Here is a 17,176-nt window from a genome sequence, read left to right on the forward strand (position 1 = left end):
CAAATATTTTCAGAGGCTGTAAATGAGACACAGAGAAGTGTCAGGTACTGAAGGAATATGAAGACATTGGGGACTCCGAGATCTCACGCTGTGACTTTGAGCCGAGCTCGGATGAATGTGGGAGAGGATTTCACTCACGTACTCTTGAAGTGTAAACAGGAGACAAAGGGCTTGTTACTGTTATTTGTAGTGTTCAAACTACTCAAAAAATGAAATTCAGACTGTTACATTGGCTAGACGTTTTTCCAAAAGTTCTGCATCTTTTTCTTTCTTCAAAAATGTTTAATTCTTTATAGAATTCAAACTTCAAGGCTTTTGAAGTAGTTCACCAAATAATGTAAATGTGCAAAACATGTATACACCCTCAGAATATCCAAGACCTAGAGAAGTTTATTTCTTCATCGAAACAGATTTAGCATTACAAAACTTGCTCACCACTGGATCCTCAGCAGTGAATGGGTGCCATCAGAATTAGAGTCCAAACAGCTGTCTACAATTAATCCCCATTGCATTACAGTCCATCAATTAACCATGTCAAATATTAATTTAATTATGACTTTGTACATTACAAACACTCAGCATTTCGCTTCACAAGACATTAAAGGTATAGTGAACCCAAAAATGAAAATTCAGTTGTTTTGTTTGTTTGTTTTCCCACTGACTTCCCTAGTATTGTTTCCATACTATGGGAGTCAGTCGCTACCAGCAACTGTTTGGTTACCAGCATTCTTCAAAATATCTTCTTTTGTGTTCAACAAAAGAAATAAACTCATACAGGTTTGGTCAAACTTGAGGGTGACTAAATGATGGCCAAATTTAAACTGATGAACTGGAGTTGTGTGGACTATTCGTCATTATTATGTTTTTATCAGCTGTTTGAACTCATTCTGACACTTTAAAGTGTCTTGACAAACTATAATTTTCTAGATCAAATTCAAATTTCTATCATAACAGTTTACATTTAAACTTTCCCATGTCTCATAAAACGCTAAACAGTAATGTTGAATTACAGAAGTAACGGCTGCCATTAGTACCTATTTAAATGACAAAAACCACATAGTGAAATTGTCATGTGCATGATGGTATTGCTCACTATTGCTGCAACAAAGCCTAACAACAATGAATCTCTTCCACTGTGGGGTTACACTCTTGCTACCTGAAGAGCAATCCTGTTTAAATTAGTTGCACAATTCCTGTTGCACTGAAGTGAACCATTATGGATTATGAGGACTTCATTAGGTGTCGCCTCTCCTAACAATATGAAAGATCAAATGACGCATGTTTGTTAGAACCACAAAATGACTGAATGAATGAAATCAAACAATACAGTACTTTTTATTACATCTATTCTAGCAGTATAGTGAACATACTGTATATTAAGTAAAAAGTCAGAGAACTACAGGAAAGCAAGAAATAAGAAATTTCTATAATTATCCTGACATGAAGTAATTAAACTAATCTTCTCTACTTGTAAATTCAGCAATGTTCACACACACACAAACACACACACACACACACACACACGTTTCTTTGAGGATGCATTTGTGCTTTGGAGTCTAGCATGATACCACTTTCCACATGTTGAGCAACAGAGGCCAGGCCTGACAGGTTTAGGTTCCCATGAATGGTGAGGTGTTCATCTCACTCTGTGGTTAAGAAACGGTTACTCACCTCTTTGTTAGCTTTCTTGCCCGCCCCCTTTCCCAGGCCTCAGACCAAACTGACTAGTGCCTTCTCTGGCACACAGCCAGTTTCAATGAGTTTCACTCCTGTCACATTTACCTACAGGCTTCCTGAGAGGAGAAAGGTACACAGTCACAGACCCGGCCTGTTCCTGGTCAGCCAAATCACCCATTACTGTTATTGCCAGAGGCTGATTGACAGAGATGATGATGCATAGGCCTTTGGGACTTATTTGCGGCTTGTTTTCTTGTATTAACACAATGTTTTGATTTGAATCTTACAAATTTTTCTTTCAAATTAAATGTACCTCATTCTTTCAAAAGCTAACTAGATTTTTGCCTTTTATCAACCATTGAATGTGCGTAACTTATGCTAGTTGCTAGGTTGTCTTAGCCAGTGATTTTGAGCATGTTGCTAAACTGTTGTTAGGGCATTGTTAGATGGTTGCTAGGATGTTCTGGGTTGTTGCTATGTGCCTACCAATGTTATTTCACTATTAATTATATTCTATTATAGTATTTATAAATATTTTAATTTAGTATTTATTTGTAGATTTTTTATTTTCAATTACATTTTAGTTTAATTTTTTAAATATATATTTCTATTTAGCTTTAATTATTTCAGTTTCAGTAATTCCACTCATTCTCTACTACAGGAGAGGAAGAATTGTATAAACTTGTTCAATCATCTTAACCAACAACATGTACAGGTGCATCTCAATAAATTAGAATGTCGTGGAAAAGTTCATTTTTGTCTCACATTTAACAAAAACCCACCAATTCACCATCTCAACAAATTAGAATATGGTGACATGCCAATCAGCTAATCAACTCAAAACACCTGCAAAGGTTTCCTGAGCCTTCAAAATGGTCTCTCAGTTTGGTTCACTAGGCTACACAATCATGGGGAAGACTGCTGATCTGACAGTTGTCCAGAAGACAATCATTGACACCCTTCACAAGGAGGGTAAGCCACAAACATTCATTGCCAAAGAAGCTGGCTGTTCACAGGGTGCTGTATCCAAGCATGTTAACAGAAAGTTGAGTGGAAGGAAAAAGTGTGGAAGAAAAAGATGCACAACCAACCGAGAGCCGCACAACCAACCGAGAACCCTTATGAGGATTGTCAAGCAAAATCGATTCAAGAATTTGAGTGAACTTCACAAGGAATGGACTGAGGCTGGGGTCAAGGCATCAAGAGCCACCACACACAGACGTGTCAAGGAATTTGGCTACAGTTGTCGTATTCCTCTTGTTAAGCTACTCCTGAACCACAGACAACAGAGGCGTCTTACCTGGACTAAGGAGAAGAAGAACTGGACTGTCGCCCAGTGGTCCAAAGTCCTCTTTTCAGACGAGAGCAAGTTTTGTATTTCATTTGGAAACCAAGACCCTAGAGTCGAAGTACAACCTCTGCTGGGCCTTTTTCACAATGGAGTCAATGTGAGTGTCCCACACTTTATTAAAAGCTCATAGCCCAAGTTGCATGAAGTCCAGTGTTAAGTTTCCACCGTCTGTGATGATTTGGGGTGCATTAATTTGTCATTATGATATGTCCCCAAAACAAACTGGCTGTTATTATGCCTCTCATTAAAAAACTAGTTCATTACAGACCGATCTTGAATCTCCCTTTTCTGTCCAAAATACTAGAAACGGTAGTATCCTCACAATTATATTCCTTCTTAGTGAAATTATGGTATCTGTGAGGATTTCCAGTCAGGATTTAGACCGTATCATAATACTAAGATTTCTCTCATTAGAGTTGCAAATGACCTGCTCTTATCATCTGGTCATGGTTGTATCTCTCTATTAGTGTTGCTAGATCTTATCGCTGCGTTCTACACTATCGACCACAACATTATTTTGAATAGACTAGAAAACTCTGTTGGTATTAGTGGAAGTGCATTAGCATGGTACAAATCGTACTTATCTGACTGCCATCAATTCGTAGCAGTGAATGAAGAGGTATCATATCGATCACAAGTGCAGTATGGAGTACCTCAAGGCTCAGTACTAGGGCCGTTACTTTTCACGCTTTAAATGTTACCCCTGGGAGATATCATCAGGAAACACAGTGTTAGCTTTAACTGTTATGCTGATGATACTCAGCTCTATATTTCTTCGCGGCCCGGCGAACCACTAATTTGAAAAACTAACGGAATGCATAGTCGATATAAAAAACTGGATGATGAGTAATTTCTTACTGCTAAATGCAGTTCATTATCGGACCTAAAACCTCCACATGTAATAACCTAGAACACTGTCTAAGACTCGATGGCTGCTCTGTGCTATTCGATAGCAATCTTTCCTTTGAAAGCAACGTTTCTAGCATTTGTAAAACTGCATTTTTCCATTTAAAAAAATATATCTAAATTATGACCTATGCTCTCAATGTCAAATTCAGAAACGTTAATTCATGCATTCATGACCTCAAGGTTAGATTATTGTAATGCTTTATTGGGTGGTTGTTCTGCATGCTTAATAAACAAACTCCAGCTGGTCCAAAATGCAGCAGCTAGAGTTCTTACTAGAACCAGGAAGTATGACCATATTAGACTGGTTGATTACTTATAAAGCCCTGAGTGGTTTAGCACCTCAGTATTTGAACGAGCTCTTATTGCATTATAGTCACTCCACGTCCGCTGCATTCTCAAAACTCTGGTAATTTGATAATACCTATCAAAATCAACTGCGGGCGGCAGATCCTTTTCCTATTTAGCGCCCAAACTCTGGAATAACCTAACATTGTTCGGGAGGGAGGCAGACACACTCTGTCACACTAGATTAAAGACCCATCTCTTTAACCTGGCTTACACATAACACACTAAATACGCTTCTAATATTCAAACCCGTTAAAGGATTTTTAGGCTGCATTAATTAGGTCAACCGGAACCGGGAACACTTTCCATAACACCCGATGTACTTGCTACATCGCTAGAAGAATGGCATTTACGCTAATATAAATCTAGATTAAAGACCCATCTCTTTAACCTGGTTTTCACATAGCACACTAACACATTTCTAATATCAAATACGTTAAAGGATTTTTAGCCTGCATTAATTAGGACAACCGGAACCGGGAACACTTCCCATAACACCCAATGTACTTGCTACATCGTTAGAAGAATGGTATCTATGCTAATATTAGTCTGTTTCTTTCTTATTCCGAGGTCACCGTAGCCACCAGATCCAGTCTGTATCCAGATCATATGGTCACTGCAGTCACCCGGATCCAATACGTATCCAGCCCAGATGGTGGATCAGTACCTAGAGAAGCCCAGATGGTGGATCAGCACCTAGAGATGACCTCGATAGCCCTGAATGTCAGCGGAGACCAGGACAACTAGATGAGCCCCAGAGACAGATCCCCAGTGAAGATCTTGTCTCCTAGACGGCCACTGGGACAAGACCACAGGAACCAGATGAGTCCTCTGCACAATGTGACTTTGCTGCAGCCTGGAATTTAACTGCTGGTTTCGTCTGGCCAGAGGAGAACTGAACCATGACTGAGCCTGGTTTCTTCCAAAGTTTTTTCTCCATTCTGTCACTGATGGAGTTTTGGTTCCTTGCCACTGTCGCCCTGGCTTGCTTATTGGGGACACTTAATATCCAGCAATATCGTCGACTTGATTGCACAGATACTATTTAAACTGAACTGAGCTGGATGAGGACATCACTGAATTCAATGATGAATGGCCTTTAACTGAAAATTGAGTGTTTACTATTGTCATTTTGCATTATTGACACACTATTTTCCTATTTAATACTGTAAAGTTGCTTTGACACAATCTGTATTGTTAAAAGTGTTATATAAATAAAGGTGACTTGACTTGACTAATTATAGTACTTCAACTTCACTAGCTGTCAGTGCAACATTTCTTAGGTTCATTTAAGTGGTATATACCAAATACTACTATTTATATTATATTTCATTTCATTCCAGTTTTATTTTAATTGATGAAAATGATTTTAATAGTTTTGGTTAACAACAAGTGTCTAAAGTTTTTATGATATTAAGTTCCCTATGGCTCATGTTCATTAGATTTATTTGACAAATTTATCATTTAAAAATGGAAAATGCAAGTACAATAACTTCAAATATATATATGTTAAGTTTTTCATCTAAGACAACTGTTTATATTTTATTTCATTTCAGTTTTATTTCAATTGATGAAAATGATTTTTAATGTTTTTAGTACATTACATCCCTAAAACTATGAGTAAAAGTGATGCATTCAAAATCTAATACTAAAAATAAGCACAACATTTTTTTTTTTTGTAATTTTAAATGTCATTTCGTTTTTAGTTTTCATGCATTCAAATTTTCTTTACATACAGAACAAATACTTGTTAGCTTTACAAATTGACACTAATAAACTGTCTTCATGTAATTAGTTAAACGTGATGCTTTAAACTATAAATTAAGTGAATCTTTATAATTACATAGCAAATATTGTTGTAGAAAATATCCCTGGAGCAAGGGGAAGTTTTAATCAGGAAAATAAAAGTAGTGATAACGGCCAGCTCGAGGGCTTGTGCCTGTCTCACAGCTGTTGTCTGCCGATCTGCCTGTAGGCAGTAACGTTACACACTCCCACATTCACTGTCATGTTTATTTGATTCATCCCCAGTTTCGGGTGTGTGGCTTATAAGCTATTATGGTTTCAGTTCTCACACACGTACTGTAAGACAGAATCCTGTTAAATCTGTTGCTGGCTGTATTGACAGATAACTGGTAAGTAGTCATGTGATCCTGTGAACACTGATTACTTGATAACACGTACATAATGGACTGCCTCATCATAGAATGACAGTTCATCAGCTGCAATAGTACATGTCTTTCAGTGCATTACAAATGTCCGTCTTCAAAGAAATCATTCCTGATCCTCAAATTGGTCCCCTTTCACAAGACTGATGAGCTGATAACGACTTCAAAGATTTTATATAAGCCTTGATTGGACTGTTCAATGTGATTATCATTTTGACCATTGAACTAAATCAATTGCATGGCTCTTATACCATTGACATGTCGCTCTTGTCCACATTATAGTTTGACCTTTTGAAACCCATTAAGCAACGCTCTGCTTAATCTGACAAACAAAAGATCCATCTTGGTCAACATAAACACAAAGATACAATCTTGTTACATGACACAATGTTACATGCTGACATTTCACTTTGCTGTATTCTGATTTCCATTAATTATTTCATAATGTCTATCACTGTATGTCACAGGCCCTGTTCTAAAACCTTGTGAGCCATCTATGTAGACAGCCTTTAATAGGTCTGTTGCAAAAGGAAGTTATAATTATCTTCTAAGACAAATTTTAACACAGCATCACTTTGTCCCTGCAGAAATGGTAATCCCAGAGCACACTGTGGCAAATTTATGGTGAAAAATTTATATATTTGACAGATGAGAGAAATAACCAAAAATAACAAAAATAACAAACATACAACAAGAATACTAAATCTGTAACTAAAACTAAAGTAAAAACACAAATTAAAAATACACTAAAAACTCATTTAAAATATTTATACAAAAATGTAAAAGCATCAAAATGACAAATTCATTATATATACAGTGCTGCTCAAAAGTTTGGGATCAGAAAGATTTTTAATGTTTTAAAAAAAGAAGTTTCTTAAGCTCATCAAGGCTGCATTTATTTGATCCAAAATACAGAAAAAAAGGAAGTGGTTATTATTTCATTTTTTGGAGCGATTTTGTTGTTCCGGTTCAAAAAGCAAAGTTGATATTAAAATATGCGATAATTTGCAGTGGTGATTGGCTGCCGTGGCTGGAGAGTACGCGTCTACGTCATCAGTTTTTCGAGCTTTTCTCAGTATTATTCATGAGCATGAACTCTTATGATCCAATGTGAGTCGTCTTCTGTTCAGTTTGCTGTAGAGCATTCAAAATTGGTCACTTCATTTCAGTTAAGAAGCTCCTTACATTTTGAACCGAGTCATAGACACTTACACACTCATACTTCAAGACAAACTGGCAACACAAACAGCCAATATAAAGTTTCAGAAACATCCATAACTTTATTGTAATGATGAGATGCCTCTGTAAAGATAAGTGATTTAATTATGATAGGTCCATCAAGGCTGAGAATCAGGAGGCGGTGCCTTTCTCACACTTTGCATGTAGGGGTGGGGGTGCAGCCACACGAGCCAACTGAGTGGCGCAACTGCAAGTAAGGACAAGATGATAACAACAACCAACAGTATCCCACACTTCTCAACCACCCGAGCCAGTACCAAAAGAGAAGACAAGCTGACATCAGAACATGTTTACCAATGGTGCATCAAGTCACATGAATTCTCACAAGCTTGCTAAGGCTTGTTAAATAACAAGAACATTGGCTGATGAGAATGCCATCACTGTCCCTCAATCACCATTCCGCATTAGAAACCTCTACAAACATAACAGAGAATGATTTATTTTCAAATAGCTGCACTGTATTCTACATTACATCCTTGTTATCCACCTTTATCTTAAGAGTTGGCACAGCCCTTTTTAACTTGAATGTGCCAGGGTTCCAGAGCCAGCAGCTTCCAGCTATTTTAGCTGTACAAAAACAGTTTTGCGAAGTACTATTCTGTCATTAATTACTCACCCTCATGTCGTTCCAAGCTCGTAAGCCCTTCGTTCATCTTCTGAATACAAATTAAGAGCTTTCGGACCCTCCATAGCAATGCAACTGACACGTTCAAGGTCCAGAAAGGTAGTAAAGACATTGTTAAAATAGTCCATGTGACATCAGTGGTTCAACCGTAATTTTATGAAGCTACGAGAATACTTTTGTGCGCAAAGAAAACAAAAATAACTCATTTATTCAACAATTTCTTCTCTTCCGTGTCAGTTTTCGACGCAAGTTCATCACAGTACAATGCATCTGTATGGTGTAATTGTGCATGTGACGTTATTTTTGTTTTCTTTGTGCACAAAAAGTGTTCTCGTAACTTCATAAAATTACAGCTGACCCACTGATGTCACATGGCCTATTTTAACGACGTTCTTACGTTTCTGGGCCTTGAACGTGTCTGTTGCATTGCTGTATATAGAGTTTTCAGAAAGCTCTCAGATTTCGCAAAAACATCTTAATTTTTGTTCCGAAGATGAATGAAGGGCTTACAGGTTTGGAACAACATGAGGGTGAGCAATTAATGACAGAATTTTTGGGTGAATTATCCCCTTAATTTATCATAAAAACACTGGTTTATAGCACAAATAGTACTGCACTTTGTTATTTTTGCCTCCGCTAACTCAAGCCCGCCGTGTGTGACACCGTGTGTTTCGTTGTGAAAGCGAAACTACTTTGTTTGGCCTTCCAAAAGAGGACACGACTAGAAATCAGTGGTTAAGTTGTATTTAGAACACTGTTCCAGAACAGTTCAACCCAAATATTCAGATGTGTGCAGCACATTTAATGGAGGACTTTTTCCTGATCCTGGGAGAGTAGACTACAAGGCCGGCTGTTGTGACTCACAGACTGTAAGTACGTTTTTTATATTTAAAGAATTTGCCACTGATGATTCAAACGCGAGTTTTAAGCAGTGTAGAGTAGCGCTTGTTGTTTGTCCTTTCTCCGATCACAAATGCAGACATGGTTTTATGTTTACACAGTATAAGTCATTATAATCCATAATTATGTCCCCACTGGATGCAACAAATGCCTCGTTTATAATGGGTTTTCATGTTTTTGAATCATCGCTCCGGCCTGACAGGGCATCATCACAATATCATAGAGGAGAAACAATAATGTACAGTATGTGGAAAATAATGTGTTTTTTTACCTTAAACCGCATAAACACATTTCATTACACCAATTACACAAAATAATGTTATTTTTAGCAACATCATATGACCCCTTTAATTTCATGTTGCAAGGATACCACGGCACTCTAGAATGCTCGATTCTGATTGGCTGACAGATATGACAGTTCCATAGATTGGCAGTTTATTTCAGTCATCTTAAATAGTTCACAACATCAAGGCCCAATCCCAATTCTACCCCTTAGCCCTTCCCCTTTCCCCTACCCCTCCGTTTCACGCGTTCACGTGAAGGGGTAGGGGTGTCTCGATTCTCTTTTGGTTGGAGGGGTAGGGGAAGGGCCAGATAGCCCTTCAAACGAAGGGGTAGGCCTATGAATTATCTCAGCGTAAACCGGCTTAATGTCAAGCAACATGGCTGCCCGAGCAAACAAAAAGACACAATGTAAGCATTTTTGGCATTAATAAATATTTTTAATTAATAAAGTAATTTGTTTTGTTACATTCAATCGTGAGTTTATATTTACGGTCATGTTACTCAAAGAAATGTTTGCAAAAAAATCGCTAAAGTTTGCTTACGACATATTACAGACTGCACGATAGTGCCACAACATATTTCAATGTCTGATCAGGGCGATAAGGGGTAGGCGGAGGGGTAGGGAAAGGGGAAGGGGTAAAAAATAGAATTGGGATACCTTGTATTCCCCCAACAAGCACAAACAGAAATGTCTTGTCAACATTGTCAATATTTTTGTTATTATTATTTTACTTCATTTCTCATTAGTGAAGTGACAACTTGGCTATTTTTAAGTAGTAAAAGAAAGATAGAAAAGCGCTGCTGCTTAACACTGCTATGAGACAAAGTCAGATTAAGTTCTTGACATTGAGCTAAGAAAAGGAAGCATACAAGAGCCGTATAATCCTTTGTTAGAATGATCTGCGACAGTTCAGACATCAGTGTTATCATTCGTCAGCTCTAATCGTAGTATTACTGTAAGAATGCAATGCATGCAGGACTGGCATGTGGGTCAGCTGTGTTTCCAATGACATCTACCCAACGTTTAAACTTGACTGGTTCTTGCTTACTCATTCTCAAAGAATGGGAATCATCAGAGTTTTTTGAAGAAGCTTTACATATTTGAATGAAAAAAGACACTGACATGGATTATTTGGAAGCACCAGTATACCCAAACTAGCCAGTCTTGAAAAAAAGATGATAACAGTGTTCCTTTAACACTGAAGATAAAATTGTTAGCATGATGTCACAACAAACCAATTTCCTCTTTGTTTGAAGATAACTTCTGCAAATGAGTGGATGATCAGCATTATCCAGCCCTACAAATGTTGAATTTAACCCAGCTATGGGAACACATACTGTGGCTCTTAATGTACGTATAAAGTATATCCAGACCAAAGGTCATTGATAAGAGGTAAGTTGATGATTTAAAACAAAGTCTGCACGAGGCTTAAGATTTGTTAACAAAGCGAACGCTCACCTGACAGGCTTTACAAGCTCTCTCTCTCACCTCTCATCTTAAAAGCCACTGAGTCAAAAAAGCCAGTTTGACTGGAAGAACATCTATCGGCCCAGCCTCCAGATCAGCTAACTGCTGGTGAGGTAATGTGAGCAGAGAGCTGGGTTAACACATCAACATCCGCTTCCACAGACTTAGAAAATGATATCTATAGACGATTACGCTTCAATGAAACTAAGGCCCTCAGATTAATCCTTGAGGAAATGATGTGTACTTGCTGAAATTTTTGTTTTTAAACTACAAATTTGCCTTTCAAAAAAGAAGGTACTGTAAATGTCATAAGGTTAATTTTAATGACATCTGTATGATAAACGTGTAATGACACACTACCGTTCAAAAGTTTGGGCTCCATAAGATTTGTTTTTGAATGCTCAGCTCACCTACATTTATTTGATACAGTAAAAACCGTAATATTGTAAAATAATATTACAATTTAAAATAACATTCTATTTTTATATATTTTATGCAATTTATTCATGTGATGGCAAAGCTGAATCTTCAGCATTACTCCAGACTTTAGTGTCACATTATCTTTCAGAAATCATTCAAATATGCTGATTTTGTGTGTGATAAAAACTTAACATATGCTTAATATTTTATGCAAACTGTGAAACTTTTTTTTTTTCAGGATTCTTTGATGAATAGAAAGTTCACTACTTCAAAGTTAAATTAAACACACATTTTTTTTAATTGCCAAAAATGACTGAATTAATTAACTATTACATTTTTTGAAGCATTTCATTTATTAGTTCTCACATTTGACCTCAATAATGCATTCCCAACAGATTATTTACAATAACTTCCTGGGTGTGGATTTTTAAAGAAAATGATGTCAATACAACTATTGTTATTTTCGTTTTATTATAATAAAAGAGTAAATAGAGCCACCTTTCAGCTTCAGTACTGCCTGACCTACTATCACAAAAATTGTTTACTCCCTCTCTGCCGTTCTCAGGGGCTTGGCAGTAGCAAATTTGAGAAATTAATTTAAGAGGATATCTGATGGATATTTCTAGGTGAAGGTTCCCAGGGAGCAAATGGAAGCTGCAGTCCAAAACAACCTCAAAGAGAGAGTTTGAGTACCTAACTCTGCAAAGCTTTTATATAAAAAATAAAAAGAAATTTTATAACAGGCTACTTCAGGACATAAATTGCAAGGCAAGGCAAAAGTCGCCGCCGAGTTCCCATGAGTCAGTTCAGGTGACAAAGGATGCATAGCCACAGCACCTGTCCTATGATTCTGCACACATTTATCAAGAGAAGCTGAAGAGTTTTGAGCAAGGATTCAAATGAAAACTTGAGGCTGAAGGGGTGGGCTTTCTGGTTGAAGTTCCAGTAACAGTTTTGTTATTCAGAGAGGTATGGGGGATGGAGAGCATTGAAAAAGCACAGCAGTATAGCTTCCTGGGTAAAACTATCGAGCCTTCTCCTTTTTCAAAGCCTTTATAATGCCCTCAAATTGTTTTTACACCCGGATTACTTCAGTTAATATTTGCTATTTTTGCATAGCTGAAGTCAATAACTGAAGCAGATGCAGTGAGATTTTCCGCATTGAGTTGCTCAGCACTATTTGCATATGTTATTACACAATATAAAAAGCACACAAACACAGTTTAGGGAGGGTTTATGCCACTTCCCAGTAACATAAGTACATCCAACCCATGAGTTAGCCACTGCATACAAAAAGTGGTGGCCAATGATAAGATTACAGCTGAGAGGGGAGTCGCTGCAGCGGTCCATATTCTATCACCAGGGTGTTTTTGTGTTGCCTCATGGCCTGTGACTGTTACACCTTAGCACATAGTAAAAGTCCACAGGGAGGCAAAGTAGTGTCAGGAGGGGAACTCCCGTCACAGCGGGGTTCCTGCACCCTTCCCACACAACTGTTTTCCCCTCCAAAAACAGCCCATCCTTCAGGCAATCAGATGTAGCCGTTAAATCAGCTCACGAGGGGTCTCGGTTTAAATATACTCTTAAAAACAAGGATCCAAAAGCGGCTTTTTGCTGCGATGCCATTTAGGCTCCCTAAAGAACATGTCAGTGAACAGTTCTTAAATTAACCTTTTTTTTTTTAGTGTTTTAATAATCCAAAGAACCCTTTTCTATGAGCATTTGCGTGAAAAAAGCCCAAAACAGAGCCCTTAAGGAGGCTTCCTCCCACTTGTGCTGAAAATGCCAAGTTTTATCACTCAAGTACTTTCGTTTATAAACCAAGGGAGCTCACGTGCCTCTGGAGTGTTTATGTATACACAATGATATAAACCATGGTTTACGCCAATTAACTGGGTCAGGAGGGCGCAGTGTAAACATGTCAATCCGTGCAGCTAAACACACTGCTATTTTATTGTTATACTGAGTTGAATTAATTGGAAAAGTGCTGATGGTGGACGGCTGTTTATGATGTGCTTTATTGGGTGGCTGGAGGGTGTAGGACGGTCTAACCCCCACTGACACTCACCCGAGTAGAGTTCCTGGGAGGTTCGCACCTCCGGGAGGGATTATTATCCTGTCAGGAGCATCTTCACAGCAACTTAACAGGATCATTTCAAACCAGAGTTGTTTTCACAGCCTTTATGGGAATGGTCATTCCAAATGGTCAGAGGGGAATGAAGCAATACCACATGGGAAACCATATTTGAATAACAAGGTCTAAGCAAGGATGCATTAAACTGATAGTAAAGTTCTCTCTCGAATACTGTTCTTTTGAACTTTCCATTCATAAAAGAACAAATAAATAAAAATTTTCCCCCAACTGTTTTCAGCATTGATAATGTTCCTTGAGCAGCAACTCATCAATACAATGAGCTCTGAAGGATCATATGCCACAAACAACTGGAGAAATGAACAACTGAAATCTCAGCTTTGCCATCACAAGAATAAATTATACTTTAAAACACAGAAAAGGCCCATGTGTGATAATGTTTCAAACTAAAACCATGTTAACACAAATATTGTTGAATTCTGTTATACAAATTTTTTTTTTAAAAGTGCCTCATTGTAACTCAAATTGTGATTGTTTTTTTGTTTCTTTAAAGAAAGGAGGAGCAGTCAAACTAATTTCCCTTGGTAATCAATGACAGATTTGCCATCGTTAACTTGTACTGAATCTAGAATATTCATTTAAACACGAGGAATTTGTGTTAGGGATGCACCGATATGAAAATTTTGGCCGATACCGATAATTCTTTATTTTTGAAAGCCGATAACCGATATGTTGGCCGATAAATCTATATCCAAATTGTTATATACTTTTTGAGAGCCTGATTACAAAAAAGGTCTCATCATTAAAAGTTGTGTTCTTAATCATTGCTGACAGTTGCTTTTAAAAGTGAAGGGAATGTTTCACGGTGTAAATACAAAGCAGCATGAACACAAATAAACAAATGGGTGGTTTCTCTTTCCTTTCCCCAAACAGTTAAACTTGAATGACAACTCTTACACGTGTCTATGCAACAAGTTCCTATAAGGAACTTGCAGAATATTTAAATACAGAGGTGGCATGGAAAACATTTCCTCAGAATATGTAAAGGTTAGCAGAATCCTAAATAAAGATAAACACAACAACAAAAGTCTTGTTTTCACAAAACCACAGTAAGAGCTATAGTGTGACGAATGTTCATAACAGCTGTGCACCAGAAATACTGAAACTGATACTGCAAGAAAGCGTCACTTGCCTTCTGTTGTCTGACCTCTAGAAAGCATCTACTTGGTACAGACCACCACAGTATACATTACCACTTCCCATTTATAAAATTTAAATGAGATTCAGAAATTAATAACTACTTCGTTTTTAAGGAACATTCGTCACTTAAGTAGGCAAACTCAGAAGCTTTGTGATGCTGTGAACTCTGCAATAAGAGCTCAGATAAACTTAGTGAGTTCTGCTTGACATCCTGATGAAAGCAGGAACACAATTAAATGCCGACCCACCAAAAAGTAAATAAAATGGATTAGCATGATCCCTCAAATGACCCACACCAATGGCGGCCAAAAAAATTAAAATGCTGAAAGATGCACTGATGCTCCATACTTAAATAAATCAAACAAAATCCATGTATCAAATAAACGAGGATTATAAATGTTTATTAAAACGGTTGTTCATGTTTTCACTTTGATTTTTAAATAGGAAAAAATAATTACCAATACGATACCCATTTAAAATGTCATACCATTAAAAGAGTATAAACAGGAGATCATTACCATCATCAATATAAACTGATTTGGTTCCAGTTACCAAATATTGGCACACATGTCCCTCTAGTGGCTAATAAAAGGTCAGAATCATAAGGAAAAACTATCAGCTATAGTCACTGCAATTTTAATATAGAAAAATATTTAACATACTACAAAGTGTAAATCAAAATCAGGAGTGTACCTAATTATATGAAAAATATTAAAAGCACTACCAAATATAAAAATGTCCGATTATAAATGTTTTTTTTTTTTAAATAAAAGTTTAAAGGACCCAGTAAGTTTGTGGATGAATGCAACATGCATCTAACAAACCACTACATGCAACAAATATAATGTTGGTGATGATACAAAAACTACTAACAATACACTTATGGTTCATTCTTGGGATTTCCTATCTTTATCCCGTTTCAAAGAAAGACTCTGTAGAGTAAAAGAAAGAGCCATAAACTATTTAAAGACACAGAAATGTAAATTACGCAAAACATGTATAGTATGAAGGCAGCATAACATGAATCATTACCTCACTGTCATCTGGACTGTGCAAGAATCTCTTGACAGCTCCTGTACACTTGAACCAAACAATTCAGCCGAGGCTTTGAACTCTGCCGGAAGAATGCAACATGTTAATTTACAAACTGGCATGCCAAAGATTGCTATAATCTTGCTTTTGCAATAGAACAGCTGCTTCATACCTGGAAAAGAGGGACAACACTGGTCACTGTCTCAGGATCTGCTGGGTCCTTTATCAGAATGCACAAATAGTATATAATGCCGTGCTGAGGTGGAAACATGATACAAGGGTGATTATTTTTAGATCACAATATCAATCATGCACAAGAGTCTCAGGAGAAAACGGCACGTTTACCATATAAACAGCCTCGTTGATCACAATGTCTTTTAGCTTGTTCATCTCAATGAAGATCGTACTTTCTCGTCCAGATGCGCAAGATGAAGACAGCTGGACACCAAGGGAACCGATTATGAGAAGGGTCTCATGGTCCACCTTCACAAAGTGAATATGAATCATCATCCCCGCCAGAGTGAGCATGATGGCACTCGACAGGACAGTCGTGTTCTAGACATTTTAAAAAAGTCATTAGTAGTGGAATAATCTCATTGTACTATTGGAATATAATCTTACGAGTTCATATTCTTGCAGTATCAGATGTTCTTACCTCGGTGAAGAAAAATACAGCATAAGCAAATAACCAAACGAAGCAGGTGTAGACCATCACCTTGCGCAAGGACAGTTTCGGTGAGGTGACAGTAAACTCTCTGCAGAAAGCAGAGCGAGTTTGGCAGTCTAAAGAAATCGAGTTGCCATTTATGTCGGTGAACTCTTCCTCGGCCATGTTGATCACAGTCAGAAAATTATATGAATAAGGATTTAGGATTAAATAGCTTTGCTTTGACAGTCATTTGACAACAAACAGTGGAATCTTCTTCTTATGGGGTACGGCGTTGAATCATTAATAGAAAAGAGCTTTTCCGCCACCTAGTGGACTGGGTGTGAAAACAGTAAGAATTTGTTCCCATTGACCTTTTTCAGGATAGAAAGGCCCATTTAATTTTACGTGAATAAAAATGAGGGCCAGACAGTGGGTTGCCGCTACTGTTGTGTACCTAAATATCGGCCATTTAAAATGTACGTTTAAAAAAATAAATCAAAATGTGTTGTAAAAATTAGACAGTTCTGTATACAGGTTCTAGATCAAGCCGAATTTTCAAGACAGTATATTGTTTAGAATGGTCTAAATGTCTGTCCTTCAGAATTTTGCTGTCATTATTAAATTAAGTGTTGTCTGAATAGTCCATACAATAATTTGTTTTTACTAGTGATAAGTAACTTTTTAACAGCATAATCTTTGTGAAAATGAACATGAGGGACTTTCAACTTTAGGATACTTATATATATATATATATATATATAAAAAAAAAAAAAAAAAAAAAAAAAAAACCTCATTCCAAAAAAAATATTTTTTAAA

At 37.2% G+C, this 17,176-nt stretch overlaps 1 protein-coding gene across 2 annotated transcripts; it reads right to left on the reverse strand.

Moving 5' to 3' along the window:
- Window positions 1–15,437: 15,437 nt before the first annotated feature.
- Window positions 15,438–16,880, reverse strand: LOC107562701 (phosphatidylinositol N-acetylglucosaminyltransferase subunit H-like). 2 transcript variants are annotated; one of them, XM_016247392.1, is made up of 5 exons: window positions 16,367–16,880; window positions 16,057–16,194; window positions 15,884–15,967; window positions 15,712–15,793; window positions 15,438–15,611 (listed from the first exon to the last, which is right to left on the reverse strand). In XM_016247392.1, exons 1-4 carry the CDS (start codon window positions 16,541–16,543, stop codon window positions 15,719–15,721), a joined length of 474 nt encoding a protein of 157 aa, XP_016102878.1. In that variant the 5' UTR covers window positions 16,544–16,880; the 3' UTR covers window positions 15,438–15,611; window positions 15,712–15,718. The 2 variants fall into 2 exon arrangements, with proteins under 2 accessions (XP_016102878.1, XP_016102877.1); XM_016247391.1 differs by having other exon boundaries at window positions 16,057–16,266; window positions 16,367–16,873.
- Window positions 16,881–17,176: the final 296 nt, after the last annotated feature.

This window comes from Sinocyclocheilus grahami, unplaced genomic scaffold, assembly GCF_001515645.1.
Source record: "Sinocyclocheilus grahami isolate Dianchi unplaced genomic scaffold, SAMN03320097.WGS_v1.1 scaffold833.1, whole genome shotgun sequence".
NCBI classification, from domain to species: Eukaryota; Metazoa; Chordata; class Actinopteri; order Cypriniformes; family Cyprinidae; genus Sinocyclocheilus; species Sinocyclocheilus grahami.